This window comes from Arachis hypogaea, chromosome 12, assembly GCF_003086295.3.
Source record: "Arachis hypogaea cultivar Tifrunner chromosome 12, arahy.Tifrunner.gnm2.J5K5, whole genome shotgun sequence".
NCBI classification, from domain to species: domain Eukaryota; kingdom Viridiplantae; phylum Streptophyta; class Magnoliopsida; order Fabales; family Fabaceae; genus Arachis; species Arachis hypogaea.
The window spans coordinates 116,688,521-116,703,390 of NC_092047.1; the positions used below are offsets into that span (position 1 = coordinate 116,688,521).

At 36.2% G+C, this 14,870-nt stretch overlaps 3 protein-coding genes across 4 annotated transcripts; all 3 read right to left on the reverse strand.

Moving 5' to 3' along the window:
* Positions 1-63: 63 nt before the first annotated feature.
* LOC112728613 (putative disease resistance RPP13-like protein 1) lies at positions 64-5,853 on the reverse strand. The gene is made up of 7 exons (XM_072208463.1): positions 5,470-5,853; positions 2,305-5,390; positions 2,026-2,104; positions 1,410-1,473; positions 1,168-1,308; positions 684-911; positions 64-556 (listed from the first exon to the last, which is right to left on the reverse strand). The coding sequence occupies exons 1-2, from the start codon at positions 5,851-5,853 to the stop codon at positions 3,813-3,815; spliced, it is 1,962 nt and encodes a 653-aa protein (XP_072064564.1). The 3' UTR covers positions 64-556; positions 684-911; positions 1,168-1,308; positions 1,410-1,473; positions 2,026-2,104; positions 2,305-3,812.
* LOC140176901 (putative disease resistance RPP13-like protein 1) lies at positions 2,312-3,657 on the reverse strand. The gene is made up of 2 exons (XM_072208462.1): positions 3,105-3,657; positions 2,312-2,982 (listed from the first exon to the last, which is right to left on the reverse strand). The coding sequence occupies exons 1-2, from the start codon at positions 3,655-3,657 to the stop codon at positions 2,312-2,314; spliced, it is 1,224 nt and encodes a 407-aa protein (XP_072064563.1).
* A 1,077-nt stretch (positions 5,854-6,930) lies between the features above and the next one.
* LOC112728614 (anaphase-promoting complex subunit 4) lies at positions 6,931-13,808 on the reverse strand. Of its 2 annotated transcripts, none has more exons than XR_011868963.1 (17): positions 13,344-13,808; positions 13,159-13,242; positions 12,441-12,680; positions 12,196-12,276; positions 11,603-11,754; positions 11,206-11,366; positions 11,030-11,130; positions 10,860-10,934; positions 10,202-10,381; positions 9,839-9,921; positions 9,667-9,765; positions 8,965-9,069; positions 8,371-8,512; positions 7,999-8,226; positions 7,747-7,894; positions 7,499-7,580; positions 6,931-7,237 (listed from the first exon to the last, which is right to left on the reverse strand). XR_011868963.1 is itself a non-coding variant. In XM_025778834.3 (17 exons), the coding sequence occupies exons 1-17, from the start codon at positions 13,614-13,616 to the stop codon at positions 7,143-7,145; spliced, it is 2,334 nt and encodes a 777-aa protein (XP_025634619.1). In that variant the 5' UTR covers positions 13,617-13,808; the 3' UTR covers positions 6,931-7,142. The 2 variants fall into 2 exon arrangements, 1 of the variants encoding a protein (XP_025634619.1); XM_025778834.3 differs by having other exon boundaries at positions 7,747-7,899.
* Between the last annotated feature and the right edge of the window lie 1,062 nt (positions 13,809-14,870).

Consider the following 14,870-nt stretch of genomic DNA (forward strand, 5'->3'; position numbering starts at 1 on the left):
AAAAAGGTATTCTTGTGGCAGGAAAGAAGAACATAACATGCAAGAAAAAATAGCACGTTAAAAATGAAATAGCTCAGAATTATCATTATATAAATTTCTGCAATATTTTCTATATATATAAAAGTATTATGCAACTATTGGTTAGTGCTTTACTTGATCTAATAACTAAGCTAGCACTTGTTTTTCAAAAGTTTCAATATAATTATTTAAGTTGCTGATACAAGCAGACTTGAGAAGGGGATGATAAATCAATCACTAGGACTAGTAAAACATCTGCAAAACTATGCACATGTTCTTAAGTGATGAAATGTTTACTTCTAAGAAACAATTTGACATTTAACAATCTGTTACTGCACCTGTATCGAAAAGTATTTAATTGACTAAAATGCTCAAACAATGATTCAAGAAATAAAAAATTCTCATGGAGCCTAACAAGCTGCATTTACACAGAACTCTGCTCTTTCATTTCCAACTTGGGATGATAAAGATCGTCTTGAGTTCCCGTATGAGTTTTAGCCTCAAAGCGCATAATTTCCCCCATGGTGGATTTCATCATCTTAACAGAACAAAAGAATAATCAGTCTAGATAAATTGAAGCCTCTAATAAGAATAATATTATTTAAATTTGGGCTGAATTTCATTTAGATTATCAAATTGATGTAAGTTCTAACTAATTCACTGACCTTTTCCACCAAATTGAGCAGAGGATTTTTATTGACGAAGACTCGAAGAGTCAGATCAAAGAAGTAGGAGATGTTCTATTCCAAGACAATTAAGCTAGCTGGGGTACAACCAAACATTAAATTGCTACTGGTTTTTCTTTGATACACAGTCTAGCAGTCCCCATCGCAGATTCAACAGTTTCAAGGAAGAAATCATACTGCTTTCAGGGTCTTTGTGAGGTCCAATACCTGTAAAGAAAGGAAAATTCGTAACTGTCAAGTTTACTATAAGAAGCATAATAAGATAGTACCATAATGCTAAAAAGAATGTCAGAAAGTTGAACATTTTGTTTTATGAAAGATGAAACCACCAAGCAACCAATGGAGCTATAATTGTGTATATATACATATATTTGATCAATTTAATTTTTCAGTACAGCATAGGAACTGAAGTTTTGCATGCTATGACTTCTAAACTAGAGATGAGAAATTCTACTGCAATTACCAATCTAAAATGGATGAAATGTGTGTTGTGCCAAGCACTCACAGGATGCTTGAAACCACAACATCCTTGCACTGGTTTTCATGGAATGCTTGCATTACCATACCTATGAATTTCTTGCAACATTAAACTCTGCATTTCAGACTTGGACAAGTATAATTAGATGGAGACAAGGAAAAAGTAGGAGGAATTATAGAAAAATTCAAATAATAAATATCAGAGCTTGAACAAATGTCAAAACTTACTTCAGTGCACGGTGCACCCCAATTACCACCTTGCCTCAGCTGTGTATTGATATTCACGCTTCAGCTAAATGGAAACCAACATAAAAGACGTATCAGAGATTGAAGCACAGTGTGATACTAACATTCGGTTTTTTCTTCTTTTATTTTTTTCATAACCCCCCCCCCCCCCCCCAACCCCCTCTTCTAAAAACAAAAAAAACAACCGCAAGAATGTTAGGTAGATCAATTTGGATTGAAGATGATAAAAGTGAGATTAGCAACACATAATAGAATTTGATGAGGTCAAATGAGGAGGACCCATTGCAAGAGTATGCGGGAAAAAATTGTCAAATTGAATTAAAAATTGGAGAACCTTCAAAATCTATACTTTCATCTCTTCAGGAACCTCGGTTTTTAGTCAATGTGGATTAAAGATGAAAAATTCAGATAAGCAACACATAAGAGAATTCTAGGAGATTTAAAAATAAAAATTAAAACTCTATGAACCCAAATCTGACAGAAATAGAAAAGTGAAATTGAATGGCATAACTAAAGTATGTTCTGTTTTGGTAATTCGAAAATTGGTATGAGTTTGCAAATCAAAGAGAATAATATATTTTATAAAGTACGAACACACCTCCTCCATAACCTATTAATAGACAGAATCCGTGAAGAAATGGTGGAAAATCAGAATGAACGAAACGGATCCTCCTAGTCTGCAATCAACCATAGAAATTGTGAGTGAAACGGTAGCTAAGGTATAGATAAATGGCTCAGATCAAAGAATGAAAAAATTAAGGGGGAAAAATTGGGTTGGCATATTCACAAGGGAATGAGAAAGTTTGGTGCAAAGAATTAGCATTGTAATTGGAGGGCGTGCAGTGAGTTTAGGTAAGATGAGAGCAAAAACAATTACCTGTGTCCTAAGTTTCAAACTGAATCCGTGGATCATTCATCTCTTCCAGCTTACGCCTCAAAGGACATTCTCCCTCAAATCTGAGTTTTGGTATGGAGGCAGGCAGGTTTTCTTGTGTGATATTCTCCAGCTTTGGATAGTCTTCAATTGCTAATGTTTGAAGGGAGGTGAGATGCTGAAGGCCCTTGCAGTCTAGCGTCTCCAGATTTGCAAAGTCATACAGTTGTAGAGACTGAAGGGAAGCAGGAAGGCAGCCCTCTCTTGGGAACGACTTAACTTCATTCCACTCTATAAGGAAAAGATGGATAAGGCCTTCAGTCTGCAAACCGTTTGATGTTATCCACCTCTCTAGTTTCTGGCAATCATAGATCCTAAGAGTTGTCAAGCTTGATGGCAGGCAGTCCTCTCCAAAAGGTTCCATTTCTTGGCATTTCTCTACACACAGCTCCTCTAGGTGGGGCGCAGCCAGCCTTAGCGCTGGCATGGATACTAAACCGGGGCACTCTGAGATTTGTAAGACACGGAGACTTGGAAGGGCCCCCAATGCAAATGACGTCAGTGAATCACACTTGTACACAAGTATCTCCATTAGCGACTTGTGTTGCAGTTGCTCTGAGAATGTTAATTTTGGACACATAGCGATTTGCAGATATTGTAATGAATCAGGCAAATAATCTCCTGAAATTGGTATTGCCGACCAACAATTCACGATTCTCAAAGTTTGGAGATACGGCGATTGGACGTGGGCAGGCACTCCAATACGGACTTGGCTAGCTGCGTCTCCATAGAAGTCACCGTACCCGTTACAAGTAATTGGCGAAGCTTGGGAGCTCTCGGCAGTGAACATGCGAGCTCTTCGCATCCACCAATGACAAGTTCCTCCAGAGCTGGAAGGTAAGCTGGCAGATCTCCGGTTAACACCGGACAGTCTACTATCAAAAGCCTTTCAAGCTTAGGAAAACAATCAAACTCATCAGGAACACGCCACTCTCGCCACCGGTGCATTCCACCAAGCAACAGTCTTCGAAGAGCTTGGAAGGGTGTCTCCTGCTGAATTGATTTATCGTTCTTGTAAAACTCGCAACCAATTCTCTCCAGCCCATCAAGTTCACAAATAATCAGTTCCTGCAGAGATAGTAACTGTCCCAGTGAAGGGAGCTCACAACAGTTTTTACAACGAACCACACTCAATTTTGTAATATTGGAGCAGCAAGAAAGGCCTAGGCCTAACCAATTGGGGAATATTTCACCCCTATAACCATCAATTAACAACTCTTTCAAGTTCCGGTGAGGTTGTAACTTGTCAAGTATATCTCTTTCACTTTCAACAATCAACATTATCACCATCGCCATGTGGAAGCCATTTCAATTTTAAAATGTTGATGTGCTTCTTGTTGCCCATCTTTGCCTCGGAAGCTTCTCCGCTATTGTTGACATTCTCCAAGTTGGAAATGCAGAATGAGCCATGAAGATTGTCAAGTGTTCCTAATTCTTTTATCCCATTCTCCTCATGCTTTCCGACAATGTTTTAACTTACTCATTCTCTTTGGCATCTCTTTCAAACACGAAGCTCCTTCAATATCAAGGTGGCGCAAGTTCACAAGATCTTGCATGTTGCTGGGAAGCTTCTCTAATTTATAACATCTCTTCAACTTCAAGGTTTGGAGATTGTATAATTTACACAATGACTCAGGCAATCTCACAACAGGTGTAAAAGTGAGATCTAAATAACGCAAATGGATTAATTCTCCTATGGAATCAGGTAATGATAGAATATTAAAGCCTTTAAATGATAAAACTCTTAGGCATCTCAATTGCAGCAGCAACAGCAAATCACTTTCACCACAGATTGAACGAAAATGACATTGTAGAAATGTTCTCATATGCATTGCTCCATTATAAGCCTCTCCAATTATTCTTGAGACTAGATCGCCAAGATTTTCAGTATATGACAAATGACGAGTTTTGCTGAAAATCTTTTGTGGGATTCCAATTTCTTTGACTTTGAAATGGAATTCCCCAGCGAAAGATGTTGCTAGATCATGCATGAGATCATGCATTACGAATAAGTTAATATCAGTACTAGACGGTTGAAAAAATGATCTTGCAACTAATTCATCAAAATACGCACAACCAATATTTTCTAATGTGTTGTTTCCCATTGGTTGTAAAAGATCTTCAGCCATCCATAGCAACATTAATTCATCTTTGCCAAATTGATGATCCTCAGGATATAATGAGCAATAAACAAAGCACCGCTTTAAATGTGAAGGGAGGTAGTGATAACTAACTCTTAATGCAGGAACAATCTTACTATCATCTTCTGAAAGTTCCCAAATTTCACTTTCTAATATATTCTCCCAATCTCCTTCATTATACTTATTGCGCAATAAACCCCCCAGTGTCTTCACAGCCAAAGGTAACCCCTTACTTTTTTTAACAATTTTTCTACCAATTTGTTCTAGAGTTGTATATTGTGTAGAATTAGTAGAAAGAGATGAATGTTTCAAAAACATTGACCAGCAATCATTGGGAGACAATATGTGTAGTGAGTAATGTCGATTAGTAGTTGACACTACAGAATCAACATTTTTATTACGAGAAGTTAAAAGAATTTTACTTCCTTTATTCCCACACAAAAAAGACTTTAAAAAATTGTCCCACAAATTTTGCTGATTGTCCCAAACATCATCCAAGACAATTAAGAATGTCTTGTCTGTTAACTTTTCCTTCAATTCAGTTTGAAGTGAATTCAAGTTAACCATATTACAAGGAGAAGAGGTTATGTCCTCTATTATAGCCTTTGTAACATTAACAGGATCAAATTTTGTAGCAACACACACCCATGCTTTAATGGCAAACTTTTCCTTCATTCTGGCATCATTGTAAACCCACTGAGCCAAAGTAGTTTTTCCGATTCCACCAATGCCTTCTATAGAGATCACAGACAGTTTATCATTGCAAGTATTATCTAACAACCACTCAACTATGGCCTCCTTGTCACTGTCCCTGCCATAAATATCAGAAGATTCAACCAGAGATGACTGAATTCTCCATGATATGTCCTCTAGATCTTCAGCAAATCTCTTGTTTCAGACCAAGAACATCTTTCTCCTCAACGATAGACTCTAGTTTATCAACTATGTCTTGCATGTTATCTACTACCTCCATCTCATCATCATCGATATATTCGACCATTGAATTAACAGCAGAGTGACACTGGGAAGAAAAGTTACCTGGATCCCTTTGGGTGGGGGTGGCAGTGGCAGCTTTAGTGGAGAGTTCATCCAGAAGATCATCAGCCAAATAGAGAGCATCTTGGAGATCAACAAGCCATTTCTTCACTTCTTGGTCTCTGATCTGCTTCTGCTCAGCATCATCGAGCACAGGTCGAGTGGCACGGAGACTCTTCCGCAGCTTTTGAAGCAACTTCTGGTCAGCTAACTTCCTTGCATTTGGGGTTGAGTTGATATCAAGTGAAGAGAGCTTGTTCAAAACAGCATCAGCAAAGGAAGATAGATAAGCTCTACCCTGAAGTTTTGCAGCCATGGTTGATGCTCAAGTTTAGGAGATGATGAGATCACAAGAAAGAAAGATTGGAAAGTTATGAGAAAAGTTGTTGTAGCAAGATTGCTACAAGGTAGCTGATCTTCTCAACGCTCAAGCACAAGGGATTTCAAGTGTCTGCAGTTTGCAGTGTACTAACAAGGTTCTTTGCTGGGTATTATATATTTGTGCAATGCTGAAAGATGTATAGTAATTAATTGATTAATAACGTTCTATTGTTTTCTCCATGATGTTTTCACATGTTGTCCTTTCATTTGTTTAACACTTCGTTAAGGATCTTGTGTTTGATGATAGATTACATAAACAAAGTGTAGAACTTTTAACTTTTTATTTTCTTTTATTCTGAACGAATATTTTTAATTTATCAGGTAAAGAGTTACATATTCTTTTTCATATACACGTTACGTAAATAGCATGTCAAAATAAGAATAGTTTGAAAAATGAATCATACTCCTTTTGTCGAAAATTTTAATGTCAAGTGCAATGCAAAAATGCAGTAGTGTTGTCAATAGGCATGCACATGCTTCCTTCTTCATCACGCGACTCCATCACAGAATATACTATAATACTATTGTTTCTTTTATTCCTCAGTCCTCACAAAACGGAAGATGTTCCCTTCACATATTCAACTATTTGTTCAATGCTTCTTGACATTGATGCTCTCATATATATATATAAATTTTACTGCACGCGTATCACTGCTCTTTTAATTTGGGTGGAAACTCAGATGCAGTCGACTTCACGTGAAGTTGATAGGTGAGAGCATTAGATTAAAATTTAGTCAAATTAGTCAAATCATCTAACGCTCTCAAATATCAACTTCACGTGAAGTCGACAGCACGAGTTTTCACCTTCTTTCTTTAATATTGGTTTTGTTCATCCCTAAAAAAAGGAGAAAAGAGAAACTCAGTTTTCATAATCACAAAGCACCAGGAAAAAAAACATTTATTTTCGAGCTTTAAGTTTAACACATTATCTATTTTAAATATCTCATATCATCTAATAAAATTATCAATTTTAAAATCTCATAAGTTGAGTAAAAATTCACGTACAATAGTCTTCATGTAAAATTGATATTTAAAAACTTAGATAATTTGACAAATTGACTAAATCATCGTTTAATGATTCTCAACTATTAATTGTATATAAAATAGAAATGACTTTAAAATTTTAAATTACATTAATAAATATATTAAGATGTGACACATAGTACGGTAGTACCATACTTGGACAGTTGTACTTCATCCTGAGAATGAGAATTCAATTAGATATTATTCTGCATCTGAGACTTCATCCTCATCTTCCTCCAAAATGTAGACCAGGGCACGCTTTCTCGCAGCAAATACACAAGCCACGCCTCTTGATGCTGCCAGCAAGACATATCAACGAACAGGGAACAGTTACCCACATTAACACACCATAACCAGCTTGAGTATAGGAAAATTCAACTATAAGGAGGGAAAGAGAACATATGTTTTCAAGGGCCTGACTATTATTAGAAATACGTTGTATGCTTCCTACATTTAAATTCTTGTGACCTAAACATGAATATATTTCACAGGTTGATTGTTCTCGCATGAATTCTAATGCATTTAAGTCACACATACACAGAGAAGAGAGTACTCACCACTAACTGCCAAGGGAGCAGTTACAGAATGCGGAATGGTGCGGGCTTTCTCGTCCCCTATGTTCAAGTGGGCCACAGAATCCTAGGTGCACACAATTACAAAAAAGGGTTGGTGGAATTTGGAAGTTAGAAGAAACTAAAAGTTGAGAGCAACTCATGGTACTTTCATTATATACACGTATTTGTTAGTACAGAGATCATTAATTTACGTTATCAATCGTGAAGACAATGGGCATGGTGTGACTTACCTTCAGTTCTTGCAATGTCCAGTTGTCTGTACAAGCAGATCTTGATATAGAGACATATGGTAGATCACTTGCGTGCATAATCATCATACAGCCATCTACAGCGCTTTCTGATCTCTTTGTAGCTCTGTTTAGTAGCATGACAATTTGACTATCCTGTTTCAAACATCACATTTAGATTAAAAAGTCTGGAAAAAATAAAAGAAACCGAGTATAGAAAGTTGTATGAAATATTTATAATTTTATCGTTGTTACCTTATACAAAGACAGATCCACACATTGATAATCAGCAGGAATATATAACAGCACAGCTTCCAAAGAACTATAGCCGTTCTTTAGACGGTGTGAGTCGTACATAAATCCTCTGACAATGCATACACAATTTGCAATATCTGAGAAAGACTCGTTCGGTACTTGGAGAGATACATAATCAATATATTGCTTTTGACAGGTGTAATGTGACAAAGAAGCTTTAGAGGAATCCTACAGAACGAAAACAAGTAATGAAGATAAGAATACAGCACTTCTGTCAAATTAGAGAACTGAGATGAAATTCAAATACAAATACAAATATAACATAAAAAGCCCCAACAACTGGGACTGACGTATTGAAGATTAGATAAATACCTCATAATATGATACTGAAGTGGGAATTCTCATGGATGAAGGTGCTTTTGATAGAGAAGGAAGAGGACACAACGGCAGAAAATCCTCGCATAATATTTTTCTTGAGACCGTAATAAAAGGCATTTCAAAAGCCTCTCTGAAGCTGTAATAGTCACAATGAGAATCTATAAAATCCACCGAAATAATTGGAACTGTGAAGAATATTTATGGATTAGAGGACATGACTTGCTTCTCTGCAGAGAAATTATTGACATTTATTTTTTTTTTATTTTTAAGTGAAGGCAATTTCTAAACAAGAAGCTGCACCTTCCTCACTAGTGCTATTTTCAGGTGCCATCCATTCAAGCTCAGCATGTAAATTGGATCAAACAATGATACTCAAATGGCAATTCTCCACGTCATACAACTAAGAATAAATTCACAATGGTTTCATTCTGGTGGAAGCATAATTAAACAGAGAAAGAAAGCAGATAGTTTTGTTCACATTTTCTCAGCATTTTTGTTATCTTGTTCACCACATCATCAAAGAATGAAAACAAGAAGAGGGCAAAGCAACTTATCCAAACTGGTGGCTTGAACGGAAGAAGATAATACCTTATTTCCATCTGCTGGAATTCTTTTGCCAATGTTCTTCTTAGATATTCAGTGTCAGAAAATCCTCCAAACTGAACTAATTCCCGAATTCTTTGCATTGTTTCCCTGGAAAGTTTTATTCTATTAAATCTAAAATGCAACTAACATCAGGAAGTCATGTCAACTTAAACTATTATAAAAACAAGGACACTCAAGACCATCTAATATCTTACTATTTACATTGCTCACTGAAAATTTGTGTACATACTATCAGACAAAGGCATTTCTCCTCACTTTATTATAGTTTATGTGGTGCTCAGCTTTCAGCTTTGACTTATTAAATTTAATTTCATTTTTTCTGACCAGAAATGACAAAAAGATTGGCAAGCTTCCGTTCATTTGCAAAGCTCTTTCGCATGTCAAATGACATTATTTATTTACTAAGAGGGGGGGAGGGGGGGTTGTAGGAAGGGCTGAAAATCATTCTTCTCGAAAAAAATAATGTTCTTGTAACAGAAATTTTCTTTAAAACATATACAATTTCAAGAAAAATTTCAATTGCCAAGTATCAATTACATTCAAAGTCCCATAATAAGTTAATAACTGTACAAGCCATAGTTGAGCCAAAATGATAAATAAATATGTAATATCACGCACAGTGGAAATTTACATCTAATAGATTTGAAAAAAAAACCCCGAGTATGGGGTAGATAACAAACTTACACATCAATTTCGATATCATAGTCTGCATCTGATATTTCCAGCAATTGTTTAACTGGATCTTGTTCATATAAAAACTTCAGGAATATAACAATAAGTTCGCTGCCAACACCAAAAGAAAAATCAGATAAATAACATCTTTAAGCCCAAAGCATTGATGAATAGTTAGACAAACCTGTTATATGGTAGAAGCTGGTCACTTGGTTCTGACATGAGCAATTTTATACATTTAAAGAGCCAGTTGAAGAAATTTGCATACTGGCAAAATAAATGTTAGCAGCCCATTAAAAACAAAATCAACAGACAAAATAGGCTTTTAAAATGGTGTACCATGTGTTGATTTTTGCCATTCATTTTATACTCTAGTGGGTCACATACTGCAATTTATCATTCTATTAATACACTCTGGTCATAGGAATATTCATATCTCATTATTGCAAATCTCATTGAAGTATGTAACTTATCAAAATTACAGAATACTATTTCCAAATAGTAAAGTAGACCTACTATGATCCATTTCAAACATAAAAAGGCACACCTGCTGCAAGACAGATGAAAGAACCCTCATAAATCGTTCAACTTGAACAAGTAGCATACCAGCCTTTTCTGTTGCGTTGTTAACAAGTGACTCATCCAAGCCAATGCCATGATAACGTGCACGCCATCTTGAAAGCCCTCTTAGTTCTCCCATTCTGAATCCAATGACTTCCGCAGCAGGCTTACAAAAATATTTATTGATTCAATTTCATATATAGTAGCTTGCACTGAAATTGAATGACTATTTTGAGTAGATTAAAACAGCAATTAACTTCTAATATCATGTCATCAATGGGAAAACCAACCATCCTAGAACTTCAATCAACTAGGCAACTAGGCATGGTTTACATTTGACATCTTGACAATTGATACAATAAATTACCATACACCAGTTGATAATTGGTCCTACGATTGTAACCTCCACCATTGATATTAAAGTAGGTGAATTTTTCTTTTACTTATTTTAACTTTAAAACAAAATAAAAGAAAAATAAATACTAAGGTTCCTTTGGGATATTAAAACTGGAACTTCATGCATTTTTATGAAAGATTTTTGTTTATTTATTTGGGAAGATATTGAACTCCACCTGCTTCAACTAGTAACACATTTTTATGCAATCAGTAAATATTGCAGCACAAGGAAGAGTACAATAGTATACCTGGAGGTGGTCCAAGACAATACTTTGGAGTTCTTTGCCAGCACCACAGATAACCTTCGAAATGCGCTTGACACCCTGTAAAGCAATAAACATGCTGAATGAAAACAGCATTCATAAACTACTCAGTAATAAACGAACACGTGACAAGCTATATAAGGTTGTCTGTATACCACTTCACTAAGAGTGTTAACAAGGAATTGATGAACTGGTGGACTAGTCCTTGCACCACCCAAAAGACTCAGAAACTCCTCTTGAGGAGAGGAATCAATTCCTAATTATGAGTGATTTGAACAAATTAGTTACAAGATATGATCCAAATGAATTCTATTATTGTTAATTCAGTTACCATGATCTATAATCAGAGTAGACAAAGAGCTGAACTTCTCCTGAAATGTGTGCATCGCATCAGACCATTGCCTACACATGACTGATAATGATGTTCGGACAACCTCAGTCAAATCCTCAATGCTAGAAGCCTGTTGAGCTACTTGATGAAGCTCATTTTTCCTACACAAAGGAAGAGGGAAACACATTGAGAAAATATGAAGCAGAATGTATATCCAACAAAAAGCAAACCTAGAAAGCATGGTACTATCATTTTCATTTGTGTTTGTCTCAGAACAGGTCTACATTAACAAATAAAAGAATGTGATAGAAATTAAAGACCATATCATAATGAATTAGATTACACATCTTAACTTATCTCATGTTTTAGTAGAATATGCATTACTCAGAAAATTTACCTGTCACAGAATATAGATGTTTTAAGTGCTAGGCAATGCAGGCCATGCTCATTGTGCCCAGCCAAGTGAACATCCTTCAATTCATCACCAACCACAACAAGGTCTCCTGAGCACATGACTATCAATCTACAAAGATCTTTTGATAAGGCCACCTAATGATATTAACAACATTAGCTTCCACAAGTATATTATAAGAGTACTAAGAAACTTATGCAAGTTATTGTTTCAACTTCTTTCTTGACTGATTTATTCATGCATTGATTTTGTTGAACATGGATTCTCTCCTTCACCTGATTTTTCCTAAGAGGTACACTTGGTAGCATTTGGTCCAATACTTCATTACTCCTCTAGTGATATTTTGAACAAATACCAAGATAGATTATCTTCCTGGATATAACTTATTGTACCACTTAAGGTTATTTCAAACTGCTCCTTTAAGTTGATCATAATCATTCACATGCTTATGTTTATATATCATACTAGTCGATCTCCAGCATCCAAGCATTGTTTTGCATTTTCATGCTTATGTCCCCAATAAATGGGAGAGTGGGACCTCAAATGAAGTAGAGTGATCAAACAGAAGAAGAATCTACCTTGTGTATAGAAGCATTTAAAAGTTTGTAAGTAGTTTCTGCACCCTCGCGGGAAAGTGGAAAAGTAAGATCATATATGTTCTGAAACATCCAAAGGCAAGAGAAGTGTTTAACAATAAGATCATGTATGTTTCATCTCATCAACTTGACAAGCACAAAGATTAGAGTGCCATCTTCTATCATGCCATAATAGTAATTGGAGAAAAGAAAAAAAATGACAGCTTCTCAGGTAGACAATAACTTACAATTTTCGATATAGGGAATATACCAAATATGCTAAAACAAATATTTCCGTCTTTATCACCACTGCATAGAATGTTGAAACGCTGGAGAGAAGAATTTGATAACTCCTGAAATGATTCTTCACCATCATCCATGAAGCCGTTATCTCCTGATACTAGTCCAGGCATCCGAGGAGCTTTTGGAGCAGGAGGAAAGAAACGCGAGGTTCTATCTTCGTATTTTGAAGTGTGACTGCAGTCGTCCTAGAAGGCAAACTGGAATGTGAAGATTAAAATAGTAGAAAGGAAAATGAAGACACAGCCAGTCAATATTATGCAATCTAAATCCCAAGAGAGAGCACAGAAACACAAACGCAGAACAATAGAAATGGGAATTTTCTCTAAGTAAATTGTGTACGCTTGACAAAAAGAGTATTGATTCAGATCTAATACTGCATAATGTGTGAATCTATTTAAGATGCATAGCCAGTAATTCATTTTTCTAGCTTTATTACAAATGTTCAGTAATCAAGGGGAGATAGGACAAAGACAAACAATAATTCAAAAAAATGTAATTGTTGCTTTGTTGATTTATCATTGTTTCCCAGCTTCCTTTTCTTTATTCCAATTTCCAAGTATGGTTGGCCTGAATATAATATACGAGATTTTCTGTTTAGCGTGTACCAGACTTGCTCAACTTTGAATAAAATCAAACTCAACAGCTATTAAATAAGAAACATACCCTAACTAGGTGATTGTCCTCCTCCCAGTTGAGACATATAATAGCAGAACAATGCGATTTTAAGCTTCTTAACAACTTTCCATTCTACTTTGCAGAAAAAGGAAAAAAAATCAGATAATTTTTTTTGGCATAAAAATATTAAGTAAAATGAACTATGAACCGCATCAGAAGAAAAGAAGCATGACTTCAACATCATGGAGTGACAAAGTTCCATCGTCAAGTCCAACAGCTATGGCTTTGCCGTCAGGACGCCAACAGAGGGAGGTTATGGACTTTCCCGGGGAAATGGTCCAAAGGCGCTGCCAATTGAAACGGTGGAGCAAGATCTTGGAGTCGTGGGTAACCATGGCGAGGAGGTCCTTCTCGGGATTCCACTCCGCCATTGTAACGTGAGAAGGGAGGGGTTTATCGAACTGGAGCTGAAAGGGAACCACGCGACATGACTCCTCCGTTTCCATTTCTGCTGGAAGAGGAAGTAAAGTGAAACAAAACCCTAAAGCGATGCGTTCAGAAGAATGAGTGAGAATGAAAGATTGAACTACTGAGTCTGATTGGCAGAGAAACTGAGAGAGCCGCTAAATTCAAACAAACTCTACCAAGGGCTGGGGCGGTTTTTCTTTTTGTCGCCGCTTATAGTAAAGTCCTTCTCCTTTTTTAAGAAGGATAAAGCGATTTCTATAATAATAATCATACTAATAATAATAATAATAATAATAATAATAAAGTACATTTCAATCCCCAATTCTTTTATTTTGGTACAATAGATTTTTCTGTTAAAAAATTTATTAAATAATAATAAAAATTAATTTTGTAGATATTTTATTTGTATTTTATGGGAGTTTTAAATTTTTACAAACTATTAATAAGTTTATTTTTTAAAAAATTTTTTATTAATGGTAGTTAAATGAAAAAAATTATTGATGAAAATGAAGTAAATGTACAAGTAGGGATGGCAAAATTTTCGAACCAGCCCATGAAGTAAATCCTTCAGAAAACAGATATTGTGGGTAGAACGGTTTAATGGGCCATAGAGCTATCTGAGTTCAACTTTAGGTACGAAACTCGGACAGCAATTAAAGCCCAATGTCTCACCGACTTCGTGGCAGAATATGCAGGAGATCAAGAGGAAGCCTCCACTACATGGGAGCTATATGTGGATGGATCCTCCGACTTTAGCGGTGCAGGCATAATATTAGTAAACCAAGAGGGAACCCAAATAGAAGTCTCTCTCAAATTTGAATTCCCAGCTTCTAACAATCAGGCAAAATATGAAGCCTTGATTGCAGGGTTAAAGCTGGTCGAGGAAGTCGGTGCGACAAAAGTAGTCGTGTTCAGGGACTCTCAGGTGGTGACCTCCCAAATAAATTGAGAGTATCAGGCTAAAGACCCCAACATGAAGAGGTACTTAGACAAAATCTTAGAGCATCTTAGGCGTTTTGCAGAGACCGAGGTCAAACACATAACTCGGGATCTTAACAGCAGAGCAGACGCCCTCTACAAACTAGCAAGTACCAAGACAGGAGGGAATAATAGAATCCTGGTCCAAGAAACTCTCCAAGAACCCTCAGTTACAAAAACAGAGGACAGACAAAACGCCCTTGAGGTATCCGGATTGGACCTCGGATGGATGAACCCACTAATCGAATACATGAAATTCGACATCCTACCCAAAAAGGAAAAAGAAGTCAAGAAAATTCGGAGGGAAGTACAAA